Source organism: Bombina bombina, chromosome 6, assembly GCF_027579735.1.
Source record: "Bombina bombina isolate aBomBom1 chromosome 6, aBomBom1.pri, whole genome shotgun sequence".
Taxonomy (NCBI): Eukaryota; Metazoa; Chordata; class Amphibia; order Anura; family Bombinatoridae; genus Bombina; species Bombina bombina.
Window position 1 is genome coordinate 185,018,532 of NC_069504.1, and position 13,869 is coordinate 185,032,400.

The following is a 13,869-nucleotide window of genomic DNA, read 5'->3' on the forward strand; positions in this document are numbered from 1 at the left end:
TTATTCTATTTATACTCATATATAAGACCAGCACTTTATTGTGCTAGCATTATAATATATTATAATAGTTGAGCTGACATTTTCTCAGAGAATAATTCCATAGAGCTGCGAGTACGGTGGCAATAGTGTATTGCAAAATATTCATACAAGACTACAGTGTATAGTAGAGTGTAATATAATATATCCCTATAAGACTTGCACTTTATTGTCCTAACATTTCACCATATTAACTGTGCTGGTATATTATCTAAGAATAATTATTTGGAGCTGTGAGTGTCTTTTGCTATTGTGTATTATTGAGTATAATGTAAATTGCATATTATACCATATCCGATTGTTTTAAGTTTTAATGCTTTAAGTGAATGCAGAGATAAGTCTAGTTACCCTGTAATATAGAGGTAGATGAAGGGTTAAATCTATCAGTAGGGGTAATTGTTGATGACTGTCAAGTGACTTGTAGTGAACCAATGAGAAAAAAGCTAAAGGTATTTATTTTAACTGCACATATGTTTTAAATATGTCTATGATTAAGGCTATGGCCGAAACATGTCAGACAAAACTGCTGCCTAAGCTGTTTGATACCATTTCAATAATTCTTTTTTAAAGTTTGTTGAATAAACTTGGACCTTTTAAATGGAAGAACGTGTTTGCCGGCTTTATTCATAACTTATTGCTAAAGAACTTTTCCCTACCAAGCTGAGCACCTTCGGGTCCATACAGAATCCACTACTGCACAGCTCTACATGGTCATTGGAGGAGTAGCGGTCACATGGTAGAGAAAGGGGCAGGATCTTTGTAAGACGCTGAACATACCAGACAGCGTGGGAATCCAGGAGACTGTCGAGACGATAAAGCGAGTTTTCCCCATAAAGGCTAAGGAGGTAACCTTCCTGTTCGTGGTGCACCTCTCGTCTCTCACTGTACTGCAGAAGTGATCGATGGGATTATGAGTTGTTGGACGCCCAGAGTTTCCGGATGTAAGTTTTTACCCTTACCCTGAGGAGAACATAGAGGTCATCCCTTGTGATTATTTAAGTGCTTATCCTTTGGAAGCCCCTTTCTCCAATTAGTTACTTGACCACTTGCAGCACAGGCTCACTGGGGTTATTTAACTTTTGCTTACATTATATATATATATATATATATATACATATACATATATAAATATATATATATATATATTTATTTGTGCAAAAAAACACATCAGAAATATATAGAAATATGTGTTTATGAATAAATAGAACATATTCTGCTAGAAAATGTGAGCTTGAAATATTAAGGGAATAATGACTCCAATGTAGGGATGGGCGAATATTTTGCAACATTCGAAAAATCAAATGAATTTTAACACATTCGTTTGTTCGAATCGAATTTCGAATGTTTACATAACATTCTAACATTCGATTTTTTGAGTGTTTGGTTTCAAATTGTACGATTTGATTCGAAAATATTTGTTTGGAAAAATTTGAATTTATATTTGTAACAGTATTTCTAATGCTTTCTTTAAATGTAATATTCGAATTATGCAATAAATTGATATGTTTGTAATAGTATTTCTAATGCTTTCTTTAAATGTAGTATTCAAATTATGCAATATTCTATATAGAAACATTCTAAATTATATATTTGTATCTATTATGTATTAATTTACTAGATTCCCTACCACATGAACTATTGAACTTCTGAATAGTATTTGTTAAATAGAATGCTAAATTCAAAATTTCGAATGTAAACATTCAATATAATTATAAACATTCAAATTCTAAAGTGACATTCGAAAACTGTAAATAGCATTCGATTATAGAATTTTTAAGAATATTCGTTCTTATCAACATTCGGATTTATAATTCAAATTTCGGTAATAACACTCATTCTAACATTCAAATTCGGAAATTTACACATTCGCCCATCCTCCCATGCTGCTTGCTACAAACACCACAGAAAATTATACAAACATATTTTTTCTTATGTTATGATTTTCCAGATATTTTTATAATTCTGCAAACAAAAATGTATTTAATAAAAAAATACTTGTTGACTGCTCTAAAAAAATTTTTGACAATGGCAATACCCTTGTAAGAGAAATAAACTCAGACATATTTTAATTAATAAAATACAATACAGAAAAAAAACAAAAAGCTCAAAAATAATATTTGTAAAGCTTGTATTTTCATTCTACTAGGCACAGTATCAGTTTCAATTGAGACAGAGTCAATGAAGCGTAACAGAAATGACAAGCTATGCATCAGTGACTTTCATTATGTCTTCTTCTGCTTTGTCATTCAATCATATATGACAGTACATTCCATAATTGTATACAAAGCTCTTCCCATAAACTAAGGTTATGCAATGGTGTAAGATAGCATGACAATTCTGTGTATACCAAATCATCTTACTGTAAAAAAGATGGAAACCACAGATTAAAGGGACATTCTAGTCAAAATTTAAATGCAGATAGATTAATTACATCTTTGAACAGAAACATATTTGCAATAGACATGTATTGGCAAAAATGCTTGTAGTAAAGGTTATCACTGCTTTAGTGTTAACATTTTTCTCTGCACGTGCATGTGAAGCATAGCTAGAGTCATTACCATACGTTCAAGCATCTCAGGCTCTCTGAGCAAGTGCTATGTTTAAAATGCTGGTGCACAATGCATACTTAAATACAGCTTTAAAAAAGCTACCGCTTTTATTAGGAGCATTTCTGCTAATACATGTATATTACAAAAATGCTTCTTTTCAAAACTGAAATGCATCCATGTGGATTCCAATTTTGGCTGGAACGTCCCTTTAAGCATTCAGAATTTACATTATATTTTGCTTAAGAAAAATAGGAAAATTAAAGAGAAAATATGTAAAGGAAAAAACAAATTCAAAGAAAAGAATAACGTGATTATATTGCAATTGAAATATAAAAGTTTGCAATAATTTAAATTCAAATCTTTGAGAATCAGTATTCAGTAATTATGGGATAACATGTTCACCTACTATAGAATTCACATGCATTATATGGAAAAAATTGTCATACGTGAAACATTTAATACAACATGTATGCACTGAAACAAACAAAATCTTATTGTAGAAAAATGTTGATAATCATTTATAAAATAGAATATCTCTGTGTCAAAAAGTAAATAAGATGATCACAAATCATAGCATGAACATTGCCTTGTAAGCCATAGCTATAATTGTGTAATATGACCATAAATTAAATACAGAAGATCACAATCCGTAATACTGGCTCAAAAGTACATACACACCCTGCAAAATCAATGTCAATTGTTTCCCCCCAAAAAACCTCAGAGACAACTAACTTCTAAAATGTTCCTAAGGGTATTGGGTGGGGGGCAGCTATACTACAGAAAAAAAAAAAAAACATTTTAATATTTTTGTAAATAATTTGCCTAATTTGCAGCAAACTGGGAACTGGCAGACAGCTGCCAGTACCTAAGATGGCAGCAAATAGGTAGAGGGGGAAGGTTAGAGAGCTGTTTGGGGGGGATCAAGGAGGTTGAGGGCTAAGGGGGGATCCAACACTGCAGAATATTTATTAAAAAAATAAATATGAAAAAAAGCCTTTCTTTCTGCCAATACTTAATATGGCGGTGACAATTGTAAGGTGGGGAGAGAAGAGAGCTGTTTGAGAGGGGTCAGGGAGGGATCAGGGGGTGGGATGTGTCAGGTGGGAGGCTGATCTCTACACTAAAGCTAAAATTAACCCTACAAGCTACCTAATAAACCCCTTCACTGGTGGGCATAATGCAAGTGTGGTGCACAGTGGCATTTAGTGGCCTTCACATTACCATAAAGCAATGCCAAAGCCATATATATCTGCTATTTCTGAACAAAGGAGATCCCAGAGAAGCATTTACAACAATTTGTGCCATGATTTGCACAAGCTATTTGTAAATAATTTCAGTGAGAAACCTAAAATTGTGAAAAAATTTACGATTTTTTATAATTTGATCGTATTTGGCAGCGAAATGGTGGCATAAAATATATCAAAATGGGCCTAGATCAATACTTTGCATTGTCTACTAAAAACATATATATATAGTTTTGATAGGTAAATGTAAAAAAGGGATCTATTTCTGTTTAAATGTAGTGATGGCAAAAATGCTGAAAATGCTCTGATCTTTTGGGGAAGTTTTTGTCTTAAATGCCCGGTCCTTAAGGGGTTAATTTATTTGTATTAGTTCAGACAAACATGGGTCTATAAGCCCTAACACCAAAAGCACACACAAAAAAAATATGGCTAGCGGTTACTGCCAGATAATCATGCTTACTTTAGAGATCATAATAATGTGAAACCCCATATTTGAATCAAGTGAGCTCACTCTTTCGAATTAGGGAACTTATGATATGCTTCTATGCTGAGGGGGTAATAAAGGCATCTTAAAATTGCCAGAACCAAAAAAGGAAATAGAACCAATGCTGTGAGGTATTTGTCATTATTATTACAATTAGCTGACAGAGTGACAGACACAGGACCACTCATTGGAAAGAGCAGGATTGGTGCTTTCAAATGAAATGCCTCAAGTATGTGTATGTATTGTAGGAGGCAACTTAAGGAATACTTCCTTAAGGGGGTCGTTTTTAGTAGTCTTTTATAGGTACTGATTATCTTTTATGGTGAACCATAATCATTGCATTCGTCCAAAGCCCTAATGCACATCTCTAAAAAGTATTATAAAGAACAAGGCCCAGCACTAATCCCTGGGGGACCCACTACTTACTTTTGTCCAGTCTGAGTATGACCCATTTACTACAACATGTTGCTCCCTGTCTTTTACCCAGTAATTTTTCCACGAGCTTGTGTATACTGAAGAAAAGAAATGGTTTAACACCTCAGTGTTAATTATGCCACCATTCTATTGGCTGATTGAAATAGCCAATAGAATGCGAGCTCAATCCTTTTGGCTGATTGGATCAGTCAGTAGGATGACAGCTCAATCCTATTGGCTGATTGCAACAGCCAATAGGATTTTTTCCCCGTTAATTACTATTGGCTGATAGAATTCTATCAGCCAATCGGAATGTAAAGGACGCCATCTTGGATGACGTACCTTAAAGGGAAACTCCATTCTACGTTGACCATCGGAAGAAGAGGATGATCCACATCGGTGTCTTGAAGATGGATCTGCTCCGCACCAGATGGATGAAGATAGAAGATGCCGTCTGGATGAAAACTTCTGCCGGCTTCGATGTGGACTTCGGCCAGCTTGGATGAAGACTTCTGCCAGCTTGGATGAGGATGGATGTCCGGTCTTCGAAAACTGTAAGTGGATAGTCGGGGGTAAGTGTTATGATTTTTTAAGGGTTTATTAGGTGGGTTTTATTTTTAGGTTAGGGACTTTGGGCAGTAAAAGAGCTAAATGCCCATTTAAGGGCAATGCCCATACAAATGCCCTTTTAAGGGCAATGGGGAGCTTAAGTTTTTTAGATAGGGTTTTTATTGGGGGTTTGGTTGGTTGGTTTCAATGTTGAGCGTGTATTAGTATTTTTTTTACAGGTAAAAGAGCTGATTTTTGGGGGGCAATGCCCCGCAAAAGGCCCTTTTAAGGGCCATTGGTAGTTTATTGTAGGCTAGGGTTTTTTTTATTTTGGGGGGCTTTTTTATTTTGATAGGGATATTAGATTAGGTGTAATTAGTTTAGATACTGTGGTTTGTTTTTATAACTTAGTGTTTTTTATTTTTTGTAACTTAGCGTTTATTTTTTTGTAATTTAGTAATTTTTAATAGTATATTTAAATAATTTGAGTAGGGTTAGGTTTTTTTTAATATGTAATATAGTTAATTTAATTGGTAGTTTAATGTAATTTTAGTATAATAGTTAGGGTAGGTTAATTAATAGTTTAATATAGTTTAATTTAATTCTACAGGTAAGTTTTAATTTATTATAAGATAGGGATAAGGTAATTTTATTGTAAAGTTAGCGGGTTGTTAGGTTTAGGGGTTAATAGCTTAATTTAGTTTATGGCGATGTGGGGGCTGGCGGTTTAGGGGTTAATAGGTTTAGTTAGTGGTAGTGATGTGGGAGGCCAGGGGTTTAGGGGTTAATAATTTTTTTAGTTGCGGTGGGGTCCGGGAGCGGAGGTATAGGGGTTAATACTTTTATTTAGTTAGGGAGGGGTTGGGGAGCGGCGGGATAGGGGTTAAACATTTTAGTATAGTGGTGGCGTTTAGTGACAGGGTATAAATAAAGTTGGTAAAAAGCATAGCATAGCAGCGAGATCGATGACTGCTAGTTAACAACAGTCCGCTGCTCATCGCCCCATACTTGGTGCGCGGCTTTTTTAATAAATATTGAGAGCGTATTCAGGTCCGCGGCCGCGATGTTAGGTGAGTGTATTGGTGCCGTCGAATGCAACATAGTTTACAGCTTGATAAATAGATCTCAATGTGTGATATTAAAAACATAGAGGCCATAATTCTGGTTTATGAAGTCCTGTACGCAATTACTTTACCAGAATTTTTTACAATGGAAAACATTTCCAGTATTAATGTTATTATTGCTTGAGTACAATGATTAGCCATGAACTTGTAATATGTGCGTCAGTTTTCGTTTTGCACTCGTCATGAAAGTATAGGGAGCTGTCAGCCGCTTTGGAATCAGTCCGGGATGCAACCCAACTGCTAGCGTGAATAGAAAGCACACGCTAGCACACTGAGAAATATCCAGGACGTGACCCACTCAGGAAACAGATGAGAAAGATTACAAAAAATAATAGTTGCTCCAGAATGCAGGGAAACCACAAAGGAAAAAACGTCCCTTTAAGCAGGTCAAAGAATATAAAGGAAATGCTCTTATTTGCAGCTTAGAAAAAAGGTCCTCATTAGCAGGCTTGTAACAAAGTTCACTTTTGCAGCTTTGAAAAAGTAAATGTCCCTTTAAGCAGGTTATAACAAAACAGAAAGTCAAAGTTCTCCTTTGCAGTTTGTAAAAGAAAATGTCCCTTTAAGCAGGTTTATAACAAAACAGAAAGTCAAAGTTCTCCTTTGCAGTTTGTAAAAGAAAATGTCCCTTTAAGCAGGTTTATAACAAAACAGAAAGTCAAAGTTCTCCTTTGCAGTTTGAAAAAGAAAATGTCCCTTTAAGCAGGTTTTATTAATCAAAGAAATGATTGAGGAATAAGGCAAAAGGCTTGGTCAGACAGGCAGAAGTCGGTATCCAAATATCAGCAAAGGGTTAAGGCAAAAGGCTTGGTCAGACAGGCAGAAGTCGGTATCCAAATATCAGCAAAAGGGTTAAGGCAAAAGGCTTGGTCAGGCAGGCAGAAGTCGGTATCCAAATATCAGCAAAAGGGTTAAGGCAAAAGGCTTGGTCAGGCAGGCAGAAGTCGGTATCAGGAAAAACAGATTTTGACAAGGTACTCACAAACTCCAAGGGAAACAAACAAACGGGCCCCGATTCAGATCTCCCACCGTGGTTTAAAGGCAGGAGCGGCAACGTCATCAGAGGGGTGTGTCGAGAAAGCATCACGTTGCTAAGCAACGTGACGTCAGTCACACAGAGGAGATCCGGGAGCCGCGGCGACACTGCAATGAACAGACGAAATCATGACAGCACCCCCCTCCTCAAGGACCCCTCCGGGGGACAGGACCAGGCCTATCAGGATGAGTCTTGTGGAAGGTCTTGATCAAAGTAGGAGCATTTACTTGATGAGCCGGTTCCCAAGAACGTTCTGTGACTGGATAACCTTTCCAATGAATGAGATAATACAATTTCTTGCCACGCAACTTGGAATCTAGAATATGGCTGATCTCAAACTCAGGGTGTCCATGCACAAATAACGGTGGAGGTTTAGAAAAAGGCTTAGAATACCTGTTAGTCATCACAGGTTTTAAAAGAGAAACATGGAATACCGGATGGACTTTGAGAGTCTTGGGTAAAGCCACCCGATAAGCAGTAGAACACACCTGACCCAGTATTCGGAAAGGACCCACGTATCGTGGTCCCAATTTGTTAGAAGGTTGTTTCAAGCGAAGAAATCGAGAGGAAATCCAAACTTTATCACCAGAGCGATATTTGGGAGCTTTCTTCCGTCGAAGGTCTGAAAAGAACTTGTAACGTCTAGAAGTTACAGAAAGGATACAATGTATTTTCTGCCAATGTCGAGTTAATCTTCGGGCTGTAAGATCAGAAGCAGGATTCACTGTGGAGGAAGTATGCAAAGGAAATGTTCTGGGCTGATATCAGTAAGCTGCATGAAAAGGAGAAGTCTGAAGGGAGGAATTGTACCGGGCATTATGAGCCAATTCAGCCAAAGGAAGGTAAGAAGTCCAGTTAGAGTGATAATGATCCACATAATGTCTAAGATATGTTTCAAGACACTGGTTTACTCTTTCAGTCTGGCCATTCGATTGTGGGTGGTGAGAAGTAGAGAGAGATATAGTAGTTCCAAAATGTTTACAAAGTGACCTCCAAAATCGAGAAACAAACTGTACCCCTCTATCTGAAACAATATCTAGAGGAAATCCATGGATTCTTACAATATGTGAAATAAAAAGTTCAGAGAGTCTTTTGGCAGATGGTAATCCTGGTAAGGGTACAAAATGGGCAGTCTTAGTGAACCTGTCGACCACCACCCAGATAGTATTGTTTCCAGCGGACAAGGGAAGGTCGGTAATGAAGTCCATGGATACATGAGTCCAAGGCTGGTGAGGTATAGGCAATGGTTGGAGCAATCCTGAAGGAAGTTGGCGTGGAGTTTTGTTCATGGCACATTGTGTGCATACTGAGACGTAATCCTTCACATCTTGAGAGAGAGTAGGCCACCAGACATGTTGTTTGAGGTTTCGAGTGGTAATACTGATGCCAGGATGTCCAGAAAGAGGACTATCATGAGCCCAAAATAAAATCTTGGAACGAAGGCGTTCAGGAACAAAGAGTAAACCATCGGGAGGTTTACAGGACAAAGGAAGATTCCCTTGAGCAGACTGTAATTCTTGTAACCAGGAAGTTGTTAACTGGGCTATGACTTCATGAGGTTGGAGAATGGTACCAGAGTCAGGAACTGGGGAATCTTGAAATTGTCTGGAAAGGGCGTCTGCTTTAATATTTTTTGAACCAGGTATGTAAGACAAATTATAGTGAAACCGGGAGAAGAATAATGACCAGCGTGCTTGCCTGGAATTCAATCGTTTGGCTGTTTGGAGATACAGAAGGTTCTTATGATCAGTGAGTATAGTAAATGGCAAAGAAGTACCTTCCAGCCAATGTCTCCATTCATCCAATGCCATTTTGATGGCAAGCAACTCTTTATTCCCTACGTCATAGTTAAATTCAGAAGGAGTGAATTTTTTAGAGAAGAAAGCAACTGGATGAATCTTTCCAGTCTCTGGTATTCGTTGAGACAGAACAGCTCCAGCAGCAACAGAGGAAGCATCAACTTCCAGGATAAATTGAAACTCAGGATTTGGATGACGGAGAATAGGTGCAGAGGAAAAAGCTTCTTTGAGAGACTCAAAAGCTTCTATAGCCTCAGGAGGCCATTTTTTACAGTTTTGTCCTTTTCTAGTGAGAGCAGTAAGAGGAGAAGTAATAGTAGCAAAATTCTTGATGAACTTCCTGTAGTAGTTGGCGAAGCCTAGAAAACGTTGTAAAGCCTTCAAAGAATCAGGTCTAGGCCAATCCAAAATGGCAGAAAGTTTAGTAGGGTCCATTTCAAATCCAGATGCCGATATTACATAACCCAGAAAGGGTATGGATTTTTGATGGAAAGAACATTTCTCCAATTTAGCAAACAGATGGAATTCTCTTAAACGTTGAAGTACTTTCTTGACGTGGTGCACATGATCTTGGTGATTCTGAGAAAAAATTAAGATGTCGTCAAGGTATATGATGACAAAAATATTCAAAAAATCACGAAAGATCTCGTTTACAAAATGCTGAAAAACCGCTGGAGCATTGCATAGCCCGAAGGGCATGACCAAATATTCATAATGCCAAAATCGAGTGTTAAAGGCAGTCTTCCACTCATCTCCTTTACGTATACGGATCAGATTGTATGCACCACGTAGGTCGAGTTTGGTGAATATGGTGGCTCCCTGAAGAGAAGTAAAAAGTTCAGGAATAAGGGGTAGAGGATAACTGTTTTTGATGGTAATCTGATTTAATCCTCGATAATCAATACAGGGTCTTAATCCGCCATCCTTTTTTCCTACAAAAAAGAAACCAGCCCCTACAGGGGAGGAGGAGGGTCGAATAAATCCTCTAGCCAGATTGTCTTTAATATATTCTTCCAAAGCCATGTTTTCTGGTTTAGAAAGTGGATATGTCTTGCCTCGAGGATAGGCAGCCCCGGGAAGGAGATCAATGGGACAATCAAAAGGGCGGTGAGGAGGAAGACGTTCAGCTTCTTTTTTGGAGAAAACATCCACAAAGTCATGATAAGGCATAGGTAAGGAGTCCGGGGTTTCAACTGTGAGAGCAATAGTGAGTGGTAACTTGATAATCTTTTGAAGACATTTAGTCTGGCATGTAGATCCCCAGGAAGTGAGTTCACCGAAAGTCCAAGAAAAAATGGGATTGTGAATTTGGAGCCAGGGTAATGCCAAGATAATAGGAAATTGTGGAGTGGGGATGACATCAAAACAAATTGTCTCGGAATGAAGTATTCCTACGGTGAGGAGTAAGGGTTGAGTAGAAAACTGAATATATACAGAACCCAAAGGATCTCCACTGACCGTAGAGACTGAAATGGAATACTCCTTCTTTAGTAAGGGTATAGAGTGAGTAGAGACGAATGAAGAGTCAATGAACACTCCTCCAGCACCAGAATCAATTAGAGCTTGGGTATAAATCTTCTTATGTCCAATTAGAAGGGTTACTGGAACAAAGAGTTTCTTGTATAGGGAATGGCAACTGTTTTGGCTTAACTCAGTTCCCTGGACTAGAGTTAAGCCCTGGCTTTTACTGGCCTAGTAGGACAATCCCTTAATAAATGCCCTTTAAGGCCACAGTACAGACATAAGCCAAGAGTCCGTCTTCTCAATCGTTCAGTCTCAGTTAGTTTTATACTTCCCACTTCCATGGGTTCAGCCTGATCAGTAGTAGGAGAGACTGGAGTGACTGGATTAGAAAAACGAGGAGCCAAACGAAAAGGAGTTCGAGTTGAAGACCTCTGTGTTCTATCCTTTTCTTGTTGGCGTTCACGAAACCTGGCGTCGAGACTGATACAGAGATTTATTAAGGCTTCTAAGGACTCTGGAAGTTCACGATACACCAATTCATCCTTGAGACGCTCAGAAAGTCCTTTACGGAAAGCGGCTCTGAGTGCTCCCTGATTCCAAGTGGTTTCAGAGGCAAGGGTGCGGAACTCAATAGCGTATTGAGAGACTGGTTGATTACCTTGACGTAAATCCAGGAGAGTGGCTTCAGCAGCGGATGACCTTCCAGGTTTATCGAATACATTTGAGAACATAGATAGAAATGTATCAACATCCAAAAGTATAGGATCATTCTTTTCTAGCAAAGGTGATACCCAAGCCAAGGCTTTTCCTTTCATTAAGGAAATAAGAAATGTGATTCTAGAAGAGGGAGTAGCAAAAAGAGTAGGACTATTTCGGAAATGAAGACGGCATTGATTCAGAAAGCCTCTACATTCTTCAGGATTCCCATCATATTTATCCGGAAGAGGTATCCTGGGACTTAGTTGTACCTGAGACTGATTGCTAGGAATCGAAGGAGGTAATGCCTCAATAGGATTAGGATTGGGATTAGGATTGGGAGGTGCGGTAGCAACCAAATTTTGTAATAGAGCAGTTATTTGATCAAGTTTAGTGTCCAGAGACTGCAAGTGAGTGGCATGAGATCCCAAAAGCTGTCCCTGGTGAGCCACGGCCATGGATAATTCAGTGGGGTCCATTTTTATGGCCCGTTTGTAATGTCAGCCGCTTTGGAATCAGTCCGGGATGCAACCCAACTGCTAGCGTGAATAGAAAGCACACGCTAGCACACTGAGAAATATCCAGGACGTGACCCACTCAGGAAACAGATGAGAAAGATTACAAAAAATAATAGTTGCTCCAGAATGCAGGGAAACCACAAAGGAAAAAACGTCCCTTTAAGCAGGTCAAAGAATATAAAGGAAATGCTCTTATTTGCAGCTTAGAAAAAAGGTCCTCATTAGCAGGCTTGTAACAAAGTTCACTTTTGCAGCTTTGAAAAAGTAAATGTCCCTTTAAGCAGGTTATAACAAAACAGAAAGTCAAAGTTCTCCTTTGCAGTTTGCTAAAAGAAAATGTCCCTTTAAGCAGGTTTATAACAAAACAGAAAGTCAAAGTTCTCCTTTGCAGTTTGTAAAAGAAAATGTCCCTTTAAGCAGGTTTATAACAAAACAGAAAGTCAAAGTTCTCCTTTGCAGTTTGAAAAAGAAAATGTCCCTTTAAGCAGGTTTTATTAATCAAAGAAATGATTGAGGAATAAGGCAAAAGGCTTGGTCAGACAGGCAGAAGTCGGTATCCAAATATCAGCAAAGGGTTAAGGCAAAAGGCTTGGTCAGACAGGCAGAAGTCGGTATCCAAATATCAGCAAAAGGGTTAAGGCAAAAGGCTTGGTCAGGCAGGCAGAAGTCGGTATCCAAATATCAGCAAAAGGGTTAAGGCAAAAGGCTTGGTCAGGCAGGCAGAAGTATCAGGAAAAACAGATTTTGACAAGGTACTCACAAACTCCAAGGGAAACAAACAAACGGGCCCGATTCAGATCTCCCGCCGTGGTTTAAAGGCAGGAGCGGCAACGTCATCAGAGGGGTGTGTCGAGAAAGCGTCACGTTGCTAAGCAACGTGACGTCAGTCACACAGAGGAGATCCGGGAGCCGCGGCGACACGGCAATGAACGGACGAAATCATGACAGGAGCATAAGTTAATACAAACAAATAGGTCACAGAATCAGCTCCCAGAAGATAGCAGAGAACACCAGGGTTTAAGTGATGAACAGAATAACAGTCAGTAGTAAGACCAAGGTTCGGCAACAGGAAAGCAGGCAGAAACTAGATGTTACAGCAAAAGGGATAAGCAAAAGATTAATCACAAGAATCCTTAGATCAGCATCAAGGTAATCAGTGCATTATTCAAGGTAGAGGCCAGTGAGAGGCAAAGAGCATATGCCAGGAAATGCCAGGCTCAGGAGCAAAGGTGCAAGCCAGAAACAAGAACTCCAGGATTTCTATAAAAAATAATCAAGCACAAACTGGCATTAAGGGGTAGATTTATAAAAGGTCAAGTGGACATGATTTGCTGTAGCGTATGATGTCTACTCAACCTCGCTAAATGACGACTGTAATGCTCGTGGGATATTCCTCTGTTAAACCAAACTTGGCCAGTAGTCTTCTTATCCCGGCGTCAAGTGGAATGATAGGAAATATCCCAGAGAAAAGAAAGTTTGTTAAATAAAGTAAGCAGTACTCACAGAAGACAGGGCAATCCTAAGCGGCAATAGGAAGTAAATCCGGCAGTATAGCAGTTTAGGGGTAAACCAACAGAAGGACCAGGAACAGGCAGGAATCAGCAACAAAGGGAAATCCAACAGATTAGGGGTTAACAGACAGAGTGGTCAGACAAGCAGAGTTCAGCAACAGTAGATCAATCCAGCAGTTTAGGGGTGATGAACAGAATAACAGTCAGTAGTAAGTCCAAGGTTCGGCAACAGGAAAGCAGGTAGAAACTAGATGTTACAGGAAAAGGGATAAACAAAAGATTAATCACAAGAATCCTTAGGTCAGCATCAAGGTAATCAGTGCATTATTCAAGGTAGAGGCCAGTGAGAGGCAAAGAGCATATACCAGGAAATGCCAGGGTCAGGAGCAAAGGTGCAGGCCAGAAACAAGAACTCCAGGATTTCTATAAAAAATAATCAAGCACA

The 13,869-nt window shown here is 38.7% G+C and overlaps 1 protein-coding gene across 1 annotated transcript; it reads right to left on the minus strand.

Annotated features, from left to right (window-relative positions):
* Positions 1-656: 656 nt before the first annotated feature.
* LOC128664360 (uncharacterized) lies at positions 657-10,234 on the minus strand (the record flags this gene model as incomplete). Its single annotated transcript, XM_053719198.1, has 3 exons — positions 657-923; positions 8,222-8,800; positions 9,527-10,234. Coding segments are annotated over 3 exons (1,554 nt in total), but the record flags the coding sequence as incomplete, so codon positions are not given.
* Positions 10,235-13,869: the final 3,635 nt, after the last annotated feature.